The 25953-nt window shown below is 36.9% G+C and overlaps 1 protein-coding gene and 1 non-coding gene across 3 annotated transcripts in view; both read left to right on the plus strand.

Moving 5' to 3' along the window:
- Positions 1 to 25953, plus strand: part of LOC138710835 (zinc metalloproteinase nas-15-like) — a 152630-nt gene that overhangs the window by 118623 nt on the left and 8054 nt on the right. Inside the window, exons 10-12 of one of the 2 annotated variants that reach the window (XM_069841981.1) lie at positions 2350 to 2460; positions 7697 to 7816; positions 18495 to 18590. In XM_069841981.1, the coding sequence (XP_069698082.1) occupies positions 2350 to 2460; positions 7697 to 7816; positions 18495 to 18571 (308 nt within the window). In that variant the 3' untranslated portion in view covers positions 18572 to 18590. The remainder of the gene's footprint in view (positions 1 to 2349; positions 2461 to 7696; positions 7817 to 18494; positions 18591 to 25953) is intronic. The other variant, XM_069841980.1, reaches the window with a different exon arrangement.
- Positions 18263 to 18334, plus strand: TRNAN-GUU (transfer RNA asparagine (anticodon GUU)). The gene has a single exon. It is a non-coding gene; the product is annotated as a tRNA-Asn (tRNA).

Genomic DNA, 25953 nt, shown 5'->3' on the forward strand with positions numbered 1-25953 from the left:
AGGTCTTTTGTGTTTATCTAAAGCAGGGTTGTAGTTACCCAGGGACGAAATTATTGGGTTGTTGCTGTTGTACTGTTCAAATGTATTGATGTCATGTTAATAACCAAGAAATGTAATCATTAAGAAATTTGTCTTCTCTTCTTGCCACTTGTAACATTTGCTATGCATAGCATTCAAGCAGCATATGTCCATATTCATTGAAAATTGGGCAGATGTTTATATGAACATTTTATTCAGAATAGTCCATACTACCAACTTCTAAATCTATATATATAATTTGAACTGGTAATGGAAATTACGGAACAACGGCTGAACGGATTTTAATGAATGACCCATCATTTTGAAGCTTGGCATTCAAGGATTTTCAGAAAAATAGTAACTTACAGTGAAGCATTAGTTTTCCTACATAATTTTCCTATTATCCAAAATCCATCTTTCGTCAGTTTTGAGAACTAATTTTATTTCAGCAGTCGGCCGTGATTTCAGAATAAAACAAAACACACACTACAATAAACAAAAGGCTATTACACGAAGGCCATGACCTGCAAGATTGCTGACATATTTAGAGCTCAAATTCAATTGGTTATTAAAAACTACAAGACTTACTAAAATAAATTACAGGTCTGATTCTGAGGTGTGCAATATTCTGAGTACAGCTGTGTATTGGATATTAAAATCTACAAAACTTGACGTGGTTTGATACCATTATTATCATTAGAAATGAAATATTATTATAATTAATGCCATGATGTGACTATTTTTCATTAATTACACATTTTAATGCTATATTGATGATATGAAAGTGAAACGTTTTTGGGTTATATAAGTAGATGTAGAGAATATCTTCGTTTCTATAATTTACTGAGTGGCGGCTATTATACAAATGAACTTACAAAACTTACGTAAGAGAATAATATTGTTATTAAAAATCAAATATTTTCATAGTTATTAATCAAGTGGGGTTGGGTCTTTTTCATTAACTTATTGGCGGTGTGGTGTAGATATTTATATGCGTCATTCTCTTCAGTATTGGCTCGAGAGAGCGCAAAAATTACAGTTCCTAAGGAAAGACCAAAAGGTATTTTACTTATAAAATAAGAGGCCTACACAATTTTGTAGTCTCCCGATCATTTCAGCAAGATCTCTTAGCAGGATAAAATGATTTTACCCTCTACATTTCAAGCTCTACATGCAGCAGCTATACCAAGATGCTATGTCTATTGTTCGAAAACATAGCAAACCTGACTTTTTTTAGCTTCCACCTACAATCCACAATGGCCTGAAATAGCTATTCTTTACTCCCACATGAAAAACCCACTGATCATCCTGACATTGTTACTTGCGTCTTCACATTGAAACTCAAAAACTGAAGGTAGATAAGTTCAAGACAAAGTATTTGGCATAAAAAAACATTCAGAGGGAGTATATTTTACTATTATGAAAGCAAATAACTTTCAAAATATCTGGTATTCTTCATTGAAAATAAATCTGAAAAATCGTATTTGAACGTCTAATGAACTTAGTTTGCAGCATTTGCTGCACAAGCCACTAGTAATAATATAACTTTAGTTTCCCTTATGAAAAGGTTGCCAGATTTGACAAAACGTATTAAATATAATTTGAAAAACACACCTAAAAGGTAAAATGATATACATTTGAAACGGTTAGGGAATCGAATATACAAAATGTCAGAAAAATTTACACCTAAGTAGCATTTGTGCTCATTTACAGTTAAGAAAGGAGGGGAAAAAAAATATCATCAGATAGGCCTCCTGCATCAGTCTGTATATGAAATTGAAGTAAATTATATTGAAGCAGTGGTTAATATTACATTAAAATAATACACTGTTACCGTCACATCTAATACATATTGAAACCACTGGCAATACTAAATATAGGACAGAAAGAATACATGAATTTGAGTTTTAATTAATCAGTAGTTTCAAGGTCAATTAGGCTACCTGTAGTGAAGATGATTGAATTTAATATATGTAGAGCCACCGGCATAGCTCAGTCGGCTAGGACGCTTGTCTGCCGATCAGGAGTTGCGCTCAGATGCGGGTTCGATCCCCTCTTGGATGGATTAACTGATTGGGTTTTTCCGAGGTTTTCCCCAACCATAAGACGAACGTCAGGTAATCTATGGCGAATTCTCATGTCGCCAAATATTATCTCCCTATCACCAATCTCATCGACACTAAATAACCTAGTAGTTCATGCAGTGTCGGTAAATAACCAAGTAAAAAATATATGTGTATATATATTTTTTTCTTTTTCTTTTTTTTTTTCTGCATGTGCACAACATTCTTGCAACTAGTATTACACTATTCCTTTTTTTTTTTCTTGCAGATGAATGTTCTAACAATAACAGACTGTGCCAGTATTGGGCCAATAGCGGTGAATGCAAGAAGAATCCATCGTGGATGAATGTGAATTGTGCCAAGTCATGCAGACTTTGCGGTAAGTGTCAACTACTTCACTACGTAGTCAAATTTTAAGCTACGCAACATTCTTCAAATATACCACTTAGCAATATACCACTTAGAAGCACTCTATTACCCCTAGAAACATACCATATGTCTTGTGGTAACAAAATATATCTGAATTGTACTTAAGGAATTCACGTGTGCTTCAATTGAGATAAATGTTTCTTGTTGCTTTTATGTGATAAAAGAGAAAGTTATTGATTTGTGTCAATCATTTGTCTAGTGTTATGTTAAAAGTTAGAATAGTGATTAATACGTTGCTTATGTGAAGAATGAGTCATTGAAGATAAAAGAAGATTATTTCGCAATAAATTTCCTGATATTGGCATTACAGACATGATCACGATATACAAGACAGTAGACTATGAGTAATTAAAACAAGAAATAGTTGGTCTGTTTTAGAGCATAAAACGAAAACTGAAACGATTATGTCTATTGCCAATAGAAGATAAATCTGTAGAATAAATTGGAAATTCTTTTCCCTAAGTTACACAATATAATATTAGCAGTATTCTTTACCTTAAATATGTAAAAAATAAATTGAAAACAGTTAAATATTAGGAGAGAAATTTCCCTTATAAGCTCTTAACAACTGCATGTTAATTATCTCTGAAGTTGTACTTAAAACAGGCGAAGAATAGTGAATGAGTCAGTGACTCAGTAAGTGATCTAGTAATAGAGGAAATGAGTGATTCAAGCGATTCATTGAGTGTGTAATGGAATAACTGAGTGAAAGAGTTAGTAAATAAGTGAGTAATAGAGTGAGTAAGTGGCTCAGTAAGTATGAATAATAGAGAAAGTGATTAAGTAACTGAGAAACTGAGTAAATGAGTATGTAATAGAGTAAATGAATAATGATTGAGTGAGCAAGAGATCCTTAGTAACTGAATGAGTAAGTAGTAGAATAAGAGAGTGACTTGAATCAGTGAATAATAGAGTGTGTGACTGAGTAACAGAGTGAGTGAGGAGCTGATCGAGTAACTTAATAAGTGAATGATTGAGTGAATAGCTAAGTGGCATTGATCACGTGAATGACTAAATAAATAGCAAGTGACTGAATAAATGAATCAGTGAGTGAGTAAGTAATAGAGCGATGGAGTGAGTGACTGAGTGACACTGATCAAGTAGATGACTTAGTGAGCAAGTGAGTTACTGAGTGAGCGAGTGAGTGCCTGAGTAAAAAAGAGAATGACTGAATAAGTAAGTGAGTAATAGGATGACTGATTAATTGACAGTAAGTAATAAGATACGTGAGTGATTGAGTGAGTAAAAGAATGACTGAGTGAAATAGAGCGAGTGATTGATTAAGCGATAGTAAGTAATAAATAGGCTACATCAGTGAATTTAAATACTATTATAGTCACAATCATGCCATGGTATGAAAGAAAAATTTCACAACCTCGAGCGGGAATCGAACCTGCGACTTCCTGTTCCTCTTTCATACCATGGCATGATTGTGACTATAATAGTATTTAAATTCATTAATATGTCACATCAACAGACGTGTATACGTCACCAAACATCGTAAGATGAAGATTAGGCTACATTAGATTACAGAATACATTTATTACGTTAATTACGCATTATTTACGCGTATTTTACTGTAATGTAAATGGCGTAAAGTCCTAACCCTGATTGGCAGTCGGCGAGTAATGGAATTGTTAAGTCACCGAGTCGCCCTTTGGGCTATCTCAAAAATCGAAAGGACGAAATTAGGCTACATGTTGTTTCCTTTTATAATATCCTTACAATATTATGTTATTCATAGGTTTTCAGACTGTTTTTTAAAATCGTGTCATTGTCGTTGTGTTGCTTACGTAATATATACAAGATGGCGCATACACAGAATGAAACCGGGACTTGGAGCGTTATTGCAATTTCTGCTGCTAGGATTGCTTCACAGTTCTATAAAATAATGATTAGTTCCATTACTAAGCACTGAGTATCGTGAAAGTTATTTGATAAATTTTGCATTACAGATCGAGTACAGAGATTGGAGACAAGCCAAGCATATTACAGTGTTATTTGAGATTTGTTGATGACATATTAAAAATAAGAGTATATAGATTTTCAGATTTATTAAATAGAATTTACTATTTTGTTTCCCGAAAGCCTGGATTTGTTCAATTAAAAAGTTTGCTTCCAGACTACATTCTTCAGTTGCTTCATTTACTTCGGCAATTTGATTTCTTTTTTCAGTTCCGTGTTTTTCCTTCAGCTCTTGTTTCCTATAATTATTCGTTTTAATTGCTGAAAGTCAACTAACGATATGTCTTCCACTTTCAGACACTACTACTACTACTACTACTACTACTACTACTACTACTACTACTACTACTACTACTACTATTACTACAACAATAGGAGTACTACAATTACAACTATTACTATTACTACTCCGACAACTGCAACTACTACTACTACTACTACTACTACTACTACTACTACTACTACTACTACTACTACTACAACTACAATGACTATTACAGCTACTACTAGGACTACTACTACAACTGCTACTAGGACTACTACAACTACTACTATTACTACTACAACTACTACTACTACTACTGCTGCTGCTAGGACTGCTACTACTACTACTACTACTACTACTACTACTACTACTACTACTACTGCTACTAGGACTGCTACTACTACTACTACTACTACTACTACTACTACTACTAGTATTACTACTACTACTACTACTACTACTACTACTACTACTACTACTACTACTACTGCTGCTGCTAGGACTGCTACTACTACTACTACTGCTACTATTATTACTACTAGTACTACTACTACTACTACTACTGCTACTATTATTACTACTAGTACTACTACTACTACTTAGTTTGTCTTTTCTTAAGACAATCAGTAGCGTCATTCAACACGTTCGAAGAATATAGTGGGATCTATGATTAAATATTATGTCTGTAATGACATATTTTATAACAATGTTGAATATTGATATATACACGATTTGCATTAATTAAAATACAACATACGCAGCAAAGCAATTTTAGTTTTGCGCGTGCGGAGTTTAGTGTAATGTGCTCCTCATCCTCCAAGCCGAACATTATGAGTAATAAATTAATAATAATTACTGCAATTTATTGTGAAGGTAACTATCAAACTATCACTGTGTGATGTACCAAAGATTTTTCTTTGTACTTTCATCAAATTCACAGGGTATAAGTGACGACAGAATACACCTCATGGGAGCCATATGCAGACATTAACAAAAGAAAAATGGTCGTCGGGAGGAGCAGATGCGCATGAGCGTAAGGGTGCAAAAAAAATAAAACTCCCTGAGATATTTGTTTATGTTTTGGGAAATTTTCAAATATAAATGATGCCACATTAGGGAGCAAACGTTTTCTTGTTGTACTAATACTAAAGTTAGCTTCTTTGAATTGTCTGCTGCAGACACGTGATGCTTTGCTTGGCGACAAATGACTAAACATCACTTCTTCCTTTGTCCACCTTGTGGAAAATAATGAAACAACAAATCACATTCTTTACTGTGCTTCGATTTGTAGAATGACACACAAGAGTAAACCATTTCTAACCATATAATATTGCAAACTAACTTCCTAATTTAATTAAATTCTAACTTCTACAGTATTTTGAAATATGTTTGCACACACTAAAGTATAACAGTATTTACTAATAGTGAACACTATAGATTAATCAGCAGGCCTAATAAAAATGTCTTTCACCACTACAAGGTATGCAAGAAAAAAATCAGCAATAATTGTATTTCTCATGCATTGTGACTGCAGTTTCGTGCGTGTAAAAGAACTCCTGCGGGACAAAATTTCGGCACACCGGTACGCTGATATAACCTTGGCAGTTGCGAGCGTCGTTAAATAAAACACAATTTACAATTTCCAAGATAGTGCCTCAGTTTATATGTAATATCGTTTAATATCAAGAATGACAATTATTTTAATTTAATTAAGATACAGAAATTGGAAATTGGTATACATTATCCATAAAATACTGTACGACACATTTATTAAGTAATGATGAGTTCTTTATATGCCCCAAATATCAATGTAATTTAAGTGTTATCCTATGAATCTCTAGAACCGAACAGCACCGGAATTGGCGTTATGCAGGAACCATTTGAGAGCTATATAAAGCTGGCGCCTAGTGTTTGAAATATAATATAGTCGTGTCGCTGTTATTTCCGACGTGACTCCTCCTCTTCGCTTATGCCTTAGGAAGTGAAGGCTCTATAAAGTCTATGTAGGTATTATCGTTCGCCATTTTTGTTCTTTCGTTACCGAGTTACCAGACGACGAATCTGTTTGCCACACCGTTAAACATTATCATGTCGTAGCACCTATGATAATAAATCAAACGCCCTGTAATTTTTAGGATACATAGATAAGTGTCTAACGAAAGCATAAAAAAAAATTCTAAATCAAAATCTGCTTTGGAAAATGAGAAAAAAAATTATTAACTTCGAAGTGAGCCGTCGAAAATATACATAGACATGATAAGCGACAGACTTTTTTTTATTTTTCACATTAGTTAGGGGGTAAAAGCGAGAGAAATGATTAGGAAGAATGGAAATTACTTTTAAAAGTGGCTGCAACTCAATATCTTTACTGGTTTACGAGTTAAAGAAATGCGTTTTTTTCTTTTTTGCCTGGCAAATTTTCGTATGTAGAGTGACAACTTAAATCTGTTACAAATGCGGATTCTCATAGAAATGATCGCTCTGATTTCAAATTTGTTTTCAAAATATTTTCATTGCTTAAAATTTTCGAGTTAAACGTGAGTTCTGAAATGTAATTAAAATCTTTCTACTACATAAATAACATCTACGCAGATTAAACACTAGCATGACATATTTTGAAATTGAGAAAAATGAAAAGAATGTCATAGCAGTCTTTAAATTTATTATGGGGGTATTACTGTCACTATTATTATTATTATTATTATTATTATTATTATTATTATTATTATTATGTGGTGCGACTCGTCTGCGTAGGGAAGCGTGCATGGACTTGTCCGTACGCCGGCGTTGTATGACCACTCGCCGCCTGCCAACAGATTTTTTTAGGTAGAGGAGTAGAGGTTGGATTGGATCGGTCCGCATAGGGACTGTCTGATTATCCAAGGATTTTTTTTTTTTTTTTTTAAGAATTGCACTATTATATAACAATTATATTGATTAACTTCTCTTCATGCAGATTCCAACTGTGGTAACTACAACAGGAACTGTGAGCAGTGGGCGAAGATAGGAGAGTGCACAAAGAACCCTGACTACATGACTATTTACTGCCCACAGGCGTGCCACTCTTGCCGAGGAGGTAAGCTGAAGGATTGCATATGCTATAACCACAGTCTAATATATACAGTCACGAAGCTCAATACTTACTAAATATGCAAACATAGATAGTTGCTCACAACCAGGATCGCTACTATCGCCTCATCACAGACTCTTTTCCTAGCAGACGATAAAATGTATTGTACTTTCGATATCGTGTTCTTTTGAAAAAATTAACACCTTCCTTCCACTATTGAAATATGAAATACATAAGGTTTATATATTATTTTCATAAAATATATATTATATTCTATAAACTCACCTTCCTGGATCTTTCGGAAGAAGGATAACTCTGACCTCTTTTTATTACAATTTATAATGCTACAAACATCTCCTTGTCGCATAGTATTATTGAAATTATTGTATTTTAGCTATTTACAGTTATTACACCCGTAATGAACAATTCACAGTTTACACAACTTTTCACAACAATGCGAAATAGGGCACAGTCAATGCCTTTTCGATCCAAACCGTAATGTACCATATGTTCGAGTTTTCTATTTCAGTGTATGGAACTCAGTGAAATATTATAAACTTTATTGCGTATCATTGCTAAGTTTTATTTAGTGTAATGTATTTCCGTTTACTTCTTGTTGCATAATATGTTGTAGAAATAATTACAAAACTGTGTTATTTTAATGTGAAGAGAATTTTACATGTTAACATAATCTGTTCGCGTCAACATTTTAAGTTTAAAATTGAAGCTATTTTGAGGTTTAATAAAAAAGAATTTATATTGTGATTTCAATTTAGCACATTTACCTTCCTTAATTTTAGACAAAACATTTACCATACCATTCCTATGAAATTAGTGTAGGCTACGTACAATTGTGTTACTTCGTCTCTTAAGTAGTAGATAAATACAATAATTCAGTACTCAATTGTAGTATTAAAATACAGACAAATTGAATGTCCGGGGTATCATACATGACATTATGCTTAATTATAATGTATGATTGCGAATTTAGGAATACAAGTTAAATATAGTAAACATAACCTATAAATTTCATACGAATGGCAAGGCTTTGGAGATCACTAAATTTAGACAGAAAGGGGCAATTGGTACAGTAAACATAACCTATAATTTCAACATATCTAAATATCTGTGCGGTGCAACTGAAAATTATTGAATCGTGCATAAATGAATGTACAAGAATTTCGCAATAATTAATCGAAATAAAGGCAGGTATTACACATATGAACAACTTAATTTTCACACCATAAATAATATTACACCTTAACTCGCAAGTGAATTATGTCTGAAGTGTCTCATAATCATTGTTTTAAATTTTATTAATGGAATTACACTACATTTTAGAGAAACATATGTTACTGTTTATGCATTCCAACTAATTTATATGGTTGAAACACCGCCCTTCGTGATCGGGTTAAGCGAGTTACATGGTCTGTCTTACGGCCTGTATTAGATCACGATGGCTGTGGCACAGTCTGTTGATCCTAGTACTCACAGAGCTCCAAGTGGCTAGCAACTATCGCGAGAATTGCAAAAAATCATCCCAAGCTTCATGGCTGTATATATTAGACTGTGCTATAACCGCTATTATTTCCGGTGTGGCTCCTTCTCTTTGTTGACGTCTTAAGCTGGCCACATTGTTGCATAGTCTGTATGCTTGCTTGCCGCTGCAGGACAGTATATTAGTTAACTGTTAACTAAATGTGGCAGCAGTTGAAGTGCATAACGTCATGAGCGGTCAATGACAAGACGCGCACAATTTAAATGTGGCCGAGCTGCAACGTGATTGGCTGCCGTAAATAACAGCGATGCTGCTATAGAATGAGATACAACATTTAGGCCTAGATAGAACTATATGCATGTTGGATAAATATCTGACCGTCACACATAAATTAGACACGATATAATTAAGGTTAAATGGTGAAATTATTATATTTGTCATCTCTGAAACTACAAAGATTACTCAGAAACCTCGAGACAATGATCTTGGTGTTAGAATTTAAATTATTAGTGAGATCATTTTAATTTTTTTATGATACGATCAAAAGTTACTTTTTACACAATTTTTATAATGTATTCTATGAAAATACAAAATATAATAGGTCGCATATAACAAAGTAGCTTTTAAAGAATTTCATAGACAGTAGCTAATTACATTTCCAAAACCTGAGCAATGACAGAACAACTTTTTTTATGAAAAGTTCTTTGAAAAAGTCAGACCAAGGATTTATCGAATTTAGTATGTAGAATTACAAGTTTTGATTTTGAAAGACAACACTTTCGTCAATTCGACTTGAGATTAATGATATTGATAAATTATTGTTATTATTATTATTATTATTATTATTATTATTATTATTCATTATGTTTGATTGTTAAAAATGCCATATCTCAGTCAGTTCCAGTCACAATGACTAAACGGTCTAAATATCCTGAATGGTTTTCAAACAGCTTACGTCAACTTATCAGAAAAAAAGATAAGACGCACAAAAAATATAAAAGATTCAATACTAATGTCTATTACCAAACTTGTTCTAATTATAGAAAACTACTCGTAGTAAAATCTAAAATTAAAACGGATAAATTAATGTGGCTTTAAAAATTTGATGAAAATTTAAACAATGAACCTAAGAAATTTTGGAAATATGTTGAATCATTTCGTAAAACTGATAACCACCCATATGAATTAATTATTAAAGATAAACACCTTACTGATGAAAGAGATATTGTCAATGTATTTGCTAACCATTTCAATTCAGTTCAGAAAAAACTTAATCTTAAGGCACAAAACAATAACAACAATTGTACAGACTGTCTATCTATACCGTTGCTTACGAAATTATACAAGCTGGCGCATAGAGCTTGAAAAACGAGTCTGAAGTGGTTCCCTCGTAATGCCAATTCCGCCGCTCGGAGCGCTGTTCTGCCCTATATATTCATAGCAGAACACTTAAAAGACATTGACATTTGGGACATTTAAAGGACTCATCATTGCTTATTAAATGCTTCGTACAATATTTTATGGACAATAGACGTAATTTGCAAACTTCTACTCCTCAATTATATTACAATAAAAGGCTGTCATTCTTGATATTAAAACATATTACATATAAACTGAGGGACTGTCTGCTCTGTACTTCAGTTCATACACCAAACATTTCCGGAAATAAATTAACTTGACATCTTACATATACGCACTATAGCCTACCCTTTTCACCTAATATTATTAATATTGTTATTAAATAAGATATTGCAACTAATTAAGGTACTGCATTATCTTTAATTTCCTTGAATTCATAATTACGCATTTGCAAGAAGGCCTAACTTTTCCCTCTCTTTAAAAAAAAAAATACGGACGTCACAATAACTGAGAAGTATAATTATTGCGCGATGTTTTCTTGCAGTGGTGAAAACATTTCTATAGGCCTACTGATTAATCTATTGAGCATAGTAATAGTAAACGCTGTAGTATTTTAGTGCGTGTACGCCTACTCAGCTCTTGTAAAACGAAATTTTCACTTTCACTTTCAACGGAACACTCACTTATATTCAGTTCTTGTATCTTGCAGTAAATTATCCATTTGTGATCATCTTTCCAATATAACCTCCCATTGAAACGACCACTTAAAATCATGAGCTAGAATTTATTATTTTAAAAACATTTCCACGTACATACTGTTATAATTGTTATGAACCACAATACAAAAGACAACACTGTGAAATTGGATTAATTTACCAAGATCAACATCAATACCGGTAGTATAAAATCACAAATAGGCCTAGGCTATATTATTTCATTACTTTATGGTATTAATTAGAAGAATTAATTCTGAAGAATTTACAAATATGCTGAAATAATTTATGACACCTCTTATAGAAATGTAAAAATATGTATGTACATTTTGAAACAATGGGTATAGCACCACTTGAAAATGTTGAGCATTTTAACAGTAACTTGTAAATTGTTCCATCACGTTGTCTATAGTGTTCATTTATTGTAGCACTTTTAGAACGAACATGGTTCACATACATAAGAAGAAATGACGATGGAATGAGTCGAACACATACAGTTTTCTTTAATTTTTAGCAAATGATGAAGTTGAATATATACTGTTACTTCATATCCTAACATAAGTAGAGTTGCCACCATAGATGTAACACCTGAAATGAATATAAAATAAATTAATGTATTGGTAATGATACAAGAATAAAAAGAAATTAGGCTAGACATAACCTCACAAAATTACAAACACATGCTAAAACAAAAAAAAAAAAAAAACTTTACGTATCCGTATATAATAAAACTAGATATTCCAGATATAATTTGTTTCACACGATAACCACCTCAGCCTATTTCGGCAGCAGCCATTATTAGTTACAGTTTGAGGTGCATTACCTAATCTCATACTAACCTTGTTAAGTTCTCTAACCTAATTCACTGATAATTACGTAACAATACACAGGTCTAAAATACAGACAAATACACATTAATTACCTAATAAGTACAGCATGAAGATAATTCATTACTTTTGTCGGTATTTTCTAAAAGAGAAAGGGAAAACAGTAACAACATTATCTTCAATGTTTACATCACGTCCTTCACATTTTCATTAGGCCTATATCAGTAATGCTTGGTAAGTGAAACAATGCATGAAATTATTTTACATTTCGGGTCACATCATTCGAGAGTCGGAAAATGCAATTCGCCACTTTTAACATAGCATTGCTTGTTATATGAGAGAACTTTGACATTTACCTTAACCTATAAAGATACGACCTGTTGGTACAGAGTTCTTCACATAGCAAAACACAGACAATTTTCGAATATAACTTAGCAGAACAAACTTCAAATAACACTGTAATATGCTTGGCATATTTATAATATTCGTACTCAATCAGTAATGCACAATTAATCGAACTATTTTCACGATGCACAATGCTTTGTAATGGTACTATTCATCATTTCATAGGGCAGAGAGGCGAACCTAGCGGCAGAAATTGTCATGACTCACAGAGACCTACTCTCGATCGTGCTATGCGCCAGCTTGTATAATCCCGTAAGCAACGATCTATACCTACAGTAACACATGATGATGTAAGGAAATCAATTAAAAAATTAAAGCCCACTAAATCAACGGGCACTGATGGTATTTCAAATTTTATAATAAAAGGGTGTTCTGGAAATTCTTATACCTTTATTAGTTCACATATTTAACTTAAGCTTGAAAACTGGGGTATTGTCATCATACTGGAAACAAGCAGCAGTTATTCCTGTCTTTAAAAATGGCAAAAGGCATGTAGTTAATAACTGCAGACCTATCTCTACTTTAAATAATTTCTCAAAAATTTTTGAAACTATAATTCACAAACATGTTTCTTTTTTTGTAAAAAAAAAAAACTAATTAAATTCTGCACAACACGGATTTACTAAATCCAAATCTACTAACCTAGTCTCTTATTTGAATCAGATAGTACCAGTTATTGAATCCCAGGGCCAAATAGATGCAATATATTGTGAATTTTATTAGTAACAACAATGTAATTTATTCGTCACAACAATAATTCCTTTCTACAATTCACCTTAACGCTCTCGTCAACAATTGGATCTTCACTCAACACAGTATTCGTTATAGCACTCCACCGACGACAATGACAATTTACTTGGACTATTACGCACAACAATGAACTGTTAATCTTAACTAATATTTACAAAGCACTATTTACAAATCAGAACTACCAGTTCTCAGTTCACAGTTCTTCTATCTCAGTCACTCGAGTTCACAGTATCTCGAACCACAGACTTTCAGAGACAGTTCACTGTACTCGAACTCGGGTCCCTCCAACTGCGGTCCACTGCACTCGAACTCAGGTCCCTCCAACTGCGGTCCACTGCACTCGAACTCAGGCCTTCGGATGCTGACGCAGATGCGGACGCACACTCGAGTCGAACTCCGGCACACAAGTCTGGCTTGCTTGCTCTGGCTTACTCACTGACTGAATAACTGAAAACTCTGCTGTCGTTCCTTCGCGACCGTAATTTATAACCACAGCGACGTAGCCTCGAAAATTCGCGAGTCTCCCACTTCGACGGATTTCTGGAATAGTCGGGAAGGTCGTTCCACATTCACTGCGCTGAGTAGCAGCTGCGCGCGCAGACTCCCCTCGCGTGTAGGCCCCTTTCCCCTTTCCCCGTGAAGCCCGCGCGATCTTCTCTCTTGCGGGACGCTGGTCGTGAGTTCGAATCTCACGTCGCTGTCACATTGCTCCCTCCTTAGGACTGCTCGTCTCGGGCAGTCCCTTGGTAGGCTGCTAGTCGGTCCAACGTTTGGGGTCCTCCGGCTGCTCCCTCCTTATGGTGGTGCCACCCCATCCTTGGCTTGGCTGGGCAGCAATACTCGTACTGCGTGGGCGCCATCTTGCTTTTCCACTTGGCCCTCCAAGGAGAGCTCGCTGGCCACGGGTTGGTCCTCGGCGTCCATCAGGAATACTTCATCCTGACCAAGACGGAGTATACGGCGCCGGACGTCCACCGTCGCATCGAGTAACCGACGTCCTCGGTGATGTTGGCGACGAACACCCACATCTCCAGTTTCCTCTTCCCCAAGGTCAGGTCCAGGAAGACCTCTCTCTGGATGGGCAAGCTCTCGCCTGAAGCAGTCCGTAGCTCGTATTGGCGCAGCGGCGTCCTCCCAGGTAGGCCACGCACGACGTCTGGTCTGGCGATAGTGAGCATCGCCCCGGTGTCCACCAGTACTCTGCATGGACGGCCTTTTATCCGTCCTTCAGCAATCAGCCCACCGTCGCACCTTCTGTCGACCGGTTTCAGGACGAGCCGAGGAGACGGTGATGATGGCGCCGACGTGCTCCTCCTAGCATCGGCCCCCTCTCTCTCCCGACTGTTGCCAGGTCGGTCGCAACTCCTCCGCAGGTGCCCAGGTTCACCGCAGGACCAGCAGGTGGGCACCCGTCGTCTCCGTTACTCAGGCGACTGTTGGTTTCTCTCGGTGTCAGCCACCTCTCTCTCCTGCCGGTGGCCGGAGCGGTCGCAGTCCCTCCTTAGGTGTCCCGGTCTCCCGCAGGACCAGCAGTTGGGCGTCCGTCGTCTCCGCCGCTCCGTTGACTGTTGGCGCTCCTCGACGTCGGCCACCTCTCTCTCCTGCCTGTGGCCGGATTGGTCACAGTCCCTTCTCAGGTGTCCCGGTCTGCCGCAGGACCAGCAGGTGGGCGCCCGTCGTCTCCGCCGCTCCGTTGACTGCTGGCGCTCCTCGACGTCGGCCACCTCTCTCTCCTGCCTGTGGCCGGATTGGTCACAGTCCCTTCTCAAGTGTCCCGGTTTGCCACAGGACCAGCAGGTGGGCACCCGTCGTCTCCGCCGCTCCGTTGACTGCCGCTCGGGTGGCTTCGGTTGACGCCCTCCAGCATCCGTCGCCGTGACGCTCCTGATCCAGTGCGGTGTTGAGACTCCCGCCGCCGACTTGGCCGCCTCCATCCTGAGGGCCGCCGCCAGAGCTGCGTTGATGGTACGATGCTCTGCCAGGAGTAGCTGTTGTCTGATTTCGGGGTCTCGAACTCCGCTGCCGAAGGTGTAGGCCGCCTCTCCAGCGATGAAGTCATTAGGTAGGCCCCTGAGGGCCTTATGGGCAAGTTGTTCCACCGCCATCGCGAATTCTTGCAGGGACTCGCCTGACTGTTGGACCCTCGTTTTCAGTTGGGTCCTGAATGCTGCCGCAAGTTGATGGTCACCATAACGTCCCTCCAAGGCCGCCATTATCTCAGCGGCTGTCCCATCTTCTGGAACGCTATGAAGAATCTCCGACGCCTGTCCCTGAAGCGCGGCCAGCAGCTGAGTAGTTTTCTCTGCCGGCGTCCACCCATTGTGCTCTGCGATGGCCTCGAACTGGCGACGGAATATCGCCCAAGACGTCGTACCGTCGAATTTTGGCGTCTTGACGTTGTAATGTCTGGCTGAAGGCGATGGTTCCCCAGGGCCACTATATGAGGTCCTCCATTCTGTCGCCGATCTTTCCACGGCCCGTTGAACTTCCTCGGCAATTATCTGTTTCTGTTCTTTAGCCTGGCGATCCACCAACGCGAGGATGTGCTTGTTTTCTTCAGCATGTCGGTCCATCAACGTGAGTATGTGCTTGTTTTCTTCAGCATGTCTGTCCATCACCTCACTCGTCTTGTCCAGCAACTCGCTCGTCTGCTCTTGACGACGCTCGAGATCGCGGATTTTGCCGTCGAAATGGTCTACCTCCTGTCTCAATTCGGTTACTGTCTCGTTTATAGTTGTAAAATTCTTGTTTAGGTTGTCAAGATCGGCTTTGAGTTCGTCTTTCACGATGGCGACAATTCCATCTACGTGGGCTGAAACGCTTTCAATTTGCGTAGTGACGTCATCTTTTACTCCGCTGATGTCGCCTTTCACTCCGCTTATGTCGCCTTTCACTCCACTTATGTCGCCTTTCACATCACTTATGTCGTTCTTAACCTCACTGATGTGCTTGTTCATGTTATCTTTTACTTCACTAATGTGCATGTTCATTTCTGCTTTCATTTCTGCGATGGCTTGCAGGATCTGCTGTAGGTTCTCCATTGTCGATAATGTCCCGATTCTGACACCAGTGTGAATTTTATTAGCAACAACAATGTAATTTATTCGTCACAACAATAATTCCTTTCTACAATTCACCTTAACGCTCTCGTCAACAATTGGATCTTCACTCAACACAGTATTCGTTATAGCACTCCACCGACGACAATGACAATTTACTTGGACTATTACGCACAACAGTGAACTGTTAATCTTAACTAATATTTACAAAGCACTATTTACAAATCAGAACTACCAGTTCTCAGTTCACAGTTCTTCTATCTCAGTCACTCGAGTTCACAGTATCTCGAACCACAGACTTTCAGAGACAGTTCACTGTACTCGAACTCGGGTCCCTCCAACTGCGGTCCACTGCACTCGAACTCAGGTCCCTCCAACTGCGGTCCACTGCACTCGAACTCAGGCCTTCGGATGCTGACGCAGATGCGGACGCACACTCGAGTCGAACTCCGGCACACAAGTCTGGCTTGCTTGCTCTGGCTTACTCACTGACTGAATAACTGAAAACTCTGCTGTCGTTCCTTCGCGACCGTAATTTATAACCACAGCGACGTAGCCTCGAAAATTCGCGAGTCTCCCACTTCGACGGATTTCTGGAATAGTCGGGAAGGTCGTTCCACATTCACTGCGTTGAGTAGCAGCTGCGCGCGCAGACTCCCCTCGCGTGTAGGCCCCTTTCCCCTTTCCCCGTGAAGCCCGCGCGCCATCCCAAAGTGCTCCGCGCGATCTTCTCTCTTGCGGGACGCTGGTCGTCAGTTCGAATCTCACGTCGCTGTCACAATATTTTGATTTCAGTAAGGCGTTTGATGTAGTTCTACATTCTAGTCTATTGTCTAAATTAGATAATAAAGGACTATCTATCGGTAAGCTACGTAAGCTGGTTTGAAAATTATTTACACGACAGACAATCAAGTGTACGAATTTCTAATACTCTCTCTGATCCATTCCTATGAAGGACATGAGACATCACAAACTCTTCCATATTAGAAATTCTAAATCTTCCTCGCCGGTCTCCAGATGTATTAAAAATGCTAACTAACAGGTAGGCGATTTCGATCCATTCAATGTATAGAAGTATTAGAATATGCCAATGTCTTTGCTAATATTATTTGCATAATCCTTATACACAAATAGGTAATACTTTTATAAGAATCAACTCCTTTCCATAAAATATTATATTATTAATTCTTGTAAATTAATCAATGTAATCTAATTTCCTCATTTTGTTATCTCAATAATTTAATTTGTATCATAGTTCTTCATTTTATTGTATTAATTGTATCACTGTGCTGGACTTTTATTGGCCAGTGGCTGTTTTTCAGCACATAAATATCAATAAATGAATAAATAAATAAATAATAATTCTTATTATTATTTTTATCAATGTTTGTTTAATATTGTCTACTAACACTACTTATAAAACTTCCATTACTGTATTTACTTTTACTTTTATTATTCACTTTCAAGTTGAATAATTTCGAGGGAAAAATTGTTCCGGAGCTGGGTATCGAACCCGGGACCTTTGGTTTAACGTACCAACGCTCTACCACTGAGCTACCCGGGAACTCTAACCGACACCGATCCAATTTTTCCCTCTATATCCACAGGCCTCAAAGTGGGCTGACAACCGTCAAGCAACCAACTTCGAGTGCATACTAACTCCGTGTGACTTAAATTGTGGTTTTCTGTTAACGAACAGTAACGTGTATTATGCAAATCAAGATTTCAGGTATAACTCCCTGTAAAGTTGATTTGAATAATTTCGAGGGAAAAATTGTTCCGGAACCGGGTATCGAACCCGGGACCTTTGGTTTAACATACCAACACTCTACCATTAGAGTTCCCGGGTAGCTCAGTGGTAGAGCGTTGGTATGTTAAACCAAAGATCCCGGGTTCGATACCCGGCTCCGGAACAATTTTTCCCTCGAAATTATTCAAATCAACTTTACAGGGAGTTATACCTGAAATCTTGATTTGCACTTTCAAGTTGTTTTACGGTCTTGAATGTCTAGATATTCTCACATACAACTCAACTTCAATACACACACTCTTTGACTCTACACTATACTACAGGAACACATCCTCACAGGAAACAGAACAAGTGGCGCCAAGACCAACAACGACCAGTTCTGAAGATGACCCATAGATAGGTCGAAACATGTAAATGAGGTACGTTGAAATTTAACACAGGAAAGTCTTATCATACATATTCCGAAGTGATACGGTGTTAAAAGTTGTGTAATCAAGATGTATAATTATTATTGTATTATTATATTCAATTAGAGCCTGGCTGGGCGGGACAGAAGGCCTACTGGCCTTAGCTTTGCCAGATTAAATAAATAAATAAATAAATAAATAAATAAATAAATAAATAAATAAATGAAATTAAAATTACTTAAGTAATTAATTAAAATAAATAAATAAAATGAATTAATTAATTTAATTAAAATTAATTAAAATAAAATACATAAATAAATAAATAAATAAATATTTAAATTACAATAAAAAAAATAAAAAATTGAAATAAATGACTTGAGATATCATAGTTAGATATTGTCTGTTGATTTTCATACGCATATTTTAAGAAAAATTATTGGAAACCTACTGCTTTCACATTTAGAAAATAACTTATCACATACCTGGAAGTGTTAGTAACAAGAAGTCTCACATCTTTCTATGTTAATTTCGAATTTATTTATTTATTTGGAGTTTATCGTGGTTGTTTACATCCAACATAGTAACCAGGTATTTCTACATTAATTTATACCAATATCAATCAACAATGGATTTTACAGTTTTATTAGATGGTGAAAGATAAGGAAACTCTTCCTTGTCATCTCTGTTGTAACTCCGACCATCTAAAAGACAGATTATTAATATTTTGCAATGGATGCAAGTTTTGGTTTCATGGTGATTGTGTTGGCGTATGTAGTGATGATATCACAGCGCTTGGTGAAACTAATTCTCAGTGGTTATGTTATTCCTGATGTTTACAAGTCGATAATCAAAATCTTTCCATTGCTGCTGCTGCTGAATCTGTCTCATGCCCACTTTGTCCTGATGAAGTCGTCAGATATTTCAAAGGTTTTAGAGGTCTGCGAATCCATTGGTCCAGAGCCCATCCCAATGTCCCTTTTGTTAACGACTTTAACTCCTTGCATACCTCACAAGATGGCTTCCATTCAAAGCTAATTAACTGCAAGAAAAACATAAATGTTTTGAAGAGAATTCCTAAAGGTGCAAAAATGTTCGCCACAGATCGGCTATCTACAATAATAATGACAAATACATTTCTCAGAATACTGAAGAAAGTTGGCAAAATTTGATGTTTTTCGCCTACATTGCCCTTAAGGTTCCAGAGAAACATGGAAAAAAATCTCTTGTATCCAAGATTACAGACAATTTAAGGGATTTTCAATTGGTCTATCCTTCCAATAAAAGAAATACAAAATCCTCCCAGGTACGCCGTATAGAAACAAAAGTGGCTGAAGGAGATATACATGGAGCGGTTCGGATTCTTTCATCTGATTTAGGAGTGGCGGACTATACCCACGCTACATATCAAGCTTTATTAGAAAACACCCGCCTCCTTCAAGACCGTCGTCCTTCCCTGATCCTCCATACCCTAATGGTCAGTATTTTTCTATATCTGAAGACACTGTCAAGGCAGGACTGAAAAGCTTTCCACAGGTTCTGCTTCTGGAATAGATGGCATACGTCCACAGCACCTCAAAGATCTTGGTGTCTGTGTCAGCTAGTGTTTCCGGAAAGAGATTACTTACATCTTTAACTAACCTCTGCAATTTCGTGTTGAGTGGGAAATTAAATCCATAAATTTGCCCATTCTTCTATGGTGCTTCATTGTTAGCGATTGACAAAAAGGATGGTGGGGTGCGTCCCATAGCCATTGCCAACACTTTTCGAAGATTAGTAGCTAAATTAGCCTGCATCAGTGTAAAAGAGGAAATGTTGTTGTTGTTGTTTTCTAATGCCAGACGTTTGACAATAAAGACATTTGACCTCTTGCACTCCAATATTTTTCAAAGATATTATCATGGCCAGCCACTGAAGCACAGATTCTGAGGTGTTCCGAATCCATTTCTTGGTTTGAGTTGCACAATGGACAGTTAGGGGACTGATATATTCCAATTCTATGCAGGTGTTTGGCCAAACAATCATGGCCTGTTGCCAATCTAAATGCAGCTACAGACGATTTTCGTGGTAAATCGGGAATTAACTGTGGATTTTGATGCAGAGAGTTCCATTTTTTCCCTTGAGATTGTGTTATCAAATTTTGTTTGTTGAAGTCTAAGTATGTAGATTTAATAAATCTTTTCACAGAGTAATACATAGATTTAGTAACAGGTCTGTAAGTAGCAGTGCTGCCCTTCTTTGCTAAAGCATCCGCATTCTCGTTTCTCAGGATTCCACAATGGGATGGTATCCATTGGAATACAATTCTTTTATTGAGTGACATTAATTGAGAGAGCATTTTAGTTATTTCTGCTGTTTGAGATGAAAGTGTGTGTTTAGAGACTATTGATAGAATAGCTGCTTTGGAGTCTGACAATATAACTGCATTTTTAAATTTATTGATGTGGCATAGAAGATTCCTGAGACTTTCACTTATTGCAATGATTTCTCCATTAAAACTTGTTGTTCCATACCCAAGAGATCTATAAAGTGAGAAGAGACAGCATGTAACACCTGCACCGGCACCTTGTTCTCTGGAGATCAAGGATCCGTCAGTGTATAAATGAAGCCAGTTTTGTGGAGGGTACCTAATATTAATTGTCTCTAAAGACAATTGTTTTAGTATTTCAGTGTTTACTTCTGATTTTAGTATTTCTTCTGTTAAATTTAGATTATATTCTATATTTAATAGAGTTAAAGGGTTTGGTTTAATTTGTAGGTTTTCTTTTAAATTCGGGATATTGATTTTCTGTTTTAATTCTTGAACAATGGATATGAAACTTTTTTCAGTTTTCAACCTACAGAGAGGACTGTATGAATGCCAATTGTTTCCTGGTAATCTAATAAGTTTTTCATATTGAATCAGTGCTTTTTCTTCTATTGTCATTTTGATGTTGTTAATATTAGTGAGGAATCTCATAGAATTTATTGGAGTTGTTTTGATTCCACCAGTAATGAGTCTGAGAGCTTGGTTTTGAACATATTCTATTTCGTTTATGAAAGGTGAAGTAATTAAAATTTCTCCGCAGTATGTCAGCACTGACTGTATAAACATTTTGTATGTAGTGTTCAAAGTATTCCTAGAACACCCCCATTTCTTTCCTGCTAGTCTTTTTAGAAGGGAGAATCTTTTACGAGCTTTTTCAGAAATGTATTTCAAATGGTTGCTCCATGTTAACTTACTATCGAAAATAACTCCAAGATATTTGGATTCATAAGTCCTAGGAAGGTGTTGGCCATTGTATTGGATATTGAATTCTCTTTCTTTTTTACTAAGTGAAAATATTTGGTAGTTACTTTTGCTTAAATGGAGTGTCATCAAATTTGATGTATTCCATTCATGTAGTTGATTTAAAGCTTTAAGAGCAGAATTTTGAATTTTGTCTCTATGTCTGTAAGATCCGGAAGTCCACAAAACTATATCATCTGCAAATAGTGCTGTTTTCATGTTTGCTTCCTCTAATAGGGAGGGTAAGTCATTTATATAAATATTGAATAAAGTTGTGCTGAGGACAGCGCCCTGAGGTAGACCTCGATATGTTTGTCTGTAACTAGAAAGTGAGTTATTGAATTTAGTGGCAATGAATCTTTGACTAAGGAATTCTGATATCCATCTGAACATATTGCTGGAGATACCTAATTTCTGGAGTTTTAGTAATAAAAGAGGAAATTGGTGAATATTTACGTCCACATCAACTTGGATTCGGCACTCCACAAGGCTGTGAGGCTATTATTCATTTGGTACATACATTTTTGAACAGATATGCAAACAGTAATAAGATTCTACTTAAAATTTACTTCAAAAATGCGTTTAATTGTATTGAGAGAGATGTAATATTGCACGCTATCAAAGATAAGCTTCCTCAGCTTTCTACTTTCATTTGGCAGTCCTATAAGGATCCTTCACATTTGTTTTTTTTCGGGTCTGAAACTATGTCATCTCAAACAAGGAGATCCCGTAGGTCCAATGCTTTTCAGTCTTGCAGTACATCCAGTCATAAAAGATCTGAAGAGTGTACTTAACCTCTTTTATTTGGATGATGGAACTTTAGGTGGAGATCCTAATGTTGTTCTTGCTGACCTTCAGAATTTAATTGATTTTTGTTCTAACCTTGGATTGGACATCAACTCAAATAAATGCGAACTTTATTTCTGCTCCGAAAGGAATGAGGCTGTAGTATCTGCTTTTCTGCACCAGGTATTAAGATCATTTCCAAGTCTGACCTCACCATCCTTGGTTGCCCTGTTTTCTTGGAAGGAATCGAAACTATTGCTGAACAGGAATTATTGACTTTGAAAATGCTATTTGATCGTCTATCGCCTCTTAATCCTCATATATCATATTTTCTTCTTAAAAACTGTTTAGTAATTCCTAAACTGGCCTATTTCATGAGGACAACTCCATTGTGGCTATTTCCATTATTCCTCCAACAATCAGACAATATGATGCGAAATTGTTTGGAAACTATTCTCAATACCACACTTGAGGACAGAAGTTGGACACAAGCTTGTCTTCCTATTAGACTTGGAGGTCTCGGTATTAGGAAACTCGGTGACATCTGTACACTGGAATTCTTGGCTTCTGCATATGGAGTTTCCGATATCATTAAATCTATTTTTCCTTCATTCAGTTATGAGGTCGAAATGTGCTATTTGCCGGAGGCTTTGGATAGGTGGAATGATATATCCAGGAACTCTAATCCGCCAGCTCATCCAGACGTCCAGAATTGTTGGGATGATATAATTATTAGGCACATCCTAGATTCTCTTGTAACATCTTGTACATCAGAAACAGACCAAGCTCAACTTTTGGCTCTACAAGAAAAAGAAGCGGGTTCCTGGCTACAAGCTCTACCTTCCCCAAATATGGGAACGCTGATGGACAACAAGTCTTTTAAGACTCCAGTCGCTCTACGTCTTGGATGCAAAATCTGTCTACCACATAAATGTGTATGTAGGGAAGTTGTCGACACTTTCGGTCATCATGCTCTAAGCTGTGTCAAGAGTAAGGGACTTTTTTTTAGACATTCAACAATTAACGACATAATCAAGAGAGCACTAACATCTGGTATCCCTGCTATTTTAGAACCCTCTGGGATTAGTCGCACAGATGGAAAGCGCCCTAATGGAATAACCTTGGTCCCGTGGAGCAGAGGAAAATCACTAATGTGGGATACAACATGCGTGGATACCTTAGCTCCATCCCACTTGCCGTCAACTTCTAAACTCGCAAGCTCTGCAGCAGAATCTGCCGTACGCAATAAACGTCGTAAATACATACATCTAGTAGACAATTAACCTTCATCGTCTTTGCTGTGGAAACAATAGGCTCCTGGTGTAAAGAGAAGCAAAAGACCACGTTTCCGAAATTGGTAGAAGTTTGGTGACTTACTGGAGACCCTCACTGCACCAATTACCTACAGCAACGAATAGGAATAGCCATCCAACGTGGGAACGCAGCCAACATTTTGGGAACCTTTCCAGACGCCATTTCTCTGGATGAGATTTTCTTCATTTGAATATCTGAAGCAATCAATCAATCTTCTTAATGTGTCCAGCTGTTTGCTGACAACATAAAGTCCACTATAGTCTGGCACTGTAGTCTATTCAGTTGTTGTTTTTCACGAGAAATGAGGGGTATTTTGATAGGTGTTCATTATAGATGCTGCATTGCCCGCTATATCACCTCTTTGAGTGCTCACTAAGAACATTGCCGCTGTCATATTACGCTAAAGATGAATGACAAAGAACTGTGTACGACATACTCACAATGCTCGATATACACAATGTGTTTATTAAATCTATTTATTTTATTATAGATGCCTGTTGCTAGTAGCCAGAGGTGGCGTGTAGTCAATATATACTTCAGGGCTGTGTCTTCTGCAACTGGTACTGATGATTTTAATTTACTTCTTTTGTGGTTTATGGATGGACAGTATAGAAGAATGTGTTCTAGATCTTCATCATGATTATTACACCACAAACAAGTAGGATTATCAGAAATGTGAAATCGGTGTAGGTACAATTATGTGACAATGTGACCTATTCTGGCTCTTGTTAAAAATGTTTGAACATGTCTGGGCAAGTTTTTGTACATTTCCAGGTCATTTGGTTGCTTTTGTACAGACTGTAAAATTTTTCCTTTGTCAGAAGAGCCAATTGTTGATCCATAGGTTTGTAAAATGAGACTTTACTGAAGCAAAAGCATTGGATAGAAATATCACTTGAGGAAAAAAAAAAAGAAAAAAGAAAAAAAAAAGAATATCTGAAGCAAGACAAGGGTAAATTGTACACAGCGAATTCTGCATCTAGGAGAGATGTGGTGTTGACAGCCTTGTTGAAAATGCGAGTGTCAGAGCAGCAGTATGACAAGGAGCTTCATTTTAATTAGGAACAATAAATTTAACCACACAGATAAAAAGAATAAAATAACTAATAAAATGAATGAATAATTAAATTAATATGAAATGGAATAAATTATTTAATTAATTAAAAATAATACATGAAACTAAATTAAATAAATAAAGACAGTTTAATTAATTACAAAATTAAAAAAAATACATATTACGAGTAGATATGGATGCAAATTAAGTAAAATATTCAAAGACAAAGATATTATAGATTTATTACCAGAACGATCAGGAACTCAAAGAGCTAAATATGTGAATAGAAATAAATCATGCCAGGAGGTAGTAGTATTGTACGATAAACAAAAATCAATTTGTTGACTTAAGTGACTGGCAGCTGAAGATCTAGCGCCTTTAGGTATTCGGCGTAATACATTAACATTCTTCTTGTAAGTACTTAGTTTAGAGTAAAAATCATCTATAGAATTAGGTGTAGAATAATCTGGAGGAAAAGATTGAGAATGAACTCGAGAACAATGAATCTTTAATCCTCTAGCAGATTTGAAATTCTTGGCATCTGTAGAAGGACAAATAGGGCATGGAAAGAATCCTTCCGAAATATTATTGGAAGAAAGACTTGAATCAATCAAAACATGAGAATTATTCACAGAAATCTCAGACGATACTGTTGGATTATGATTCAAAGATTCATGACATCGGGTAATGTGAAGATTGATACCCTGTTCAGAAAAAGATTTGTCATATGCCTTACATAGAGCTGTTGAAACCAGGCAATGAGTTGAAGTGATAGAGGAAGAGCAAATATCATTCATCTCCATATGGTGTTGAATTATATTGGGTGTTGAGAATTCATTATTATCAGTATCGCCAATAAGGTGATTAATTTTTTTTTTAAATTAGAGCTATAATTAATCTGTGAAGTCACTGGATCTTCGCTCTTCTGTTCTGGATTGTATAATATGTCTTCATTA

The sequence above is a fragment of the Periplaneta americana genome, chromosome 12, assembly GCF_040183065.1.
Source record: "Periplaneta americana isolate PAMFEO1 chromosome 12, P.americana_PAMFEO1_priV1, whole genome shotgun sequence".
Lineage (NCBI taxonomy): Eukaryota > Metazoa > Arthropoda > Insecta > Blattodea > Blattidae > Periplaneta > Periplaneta americana.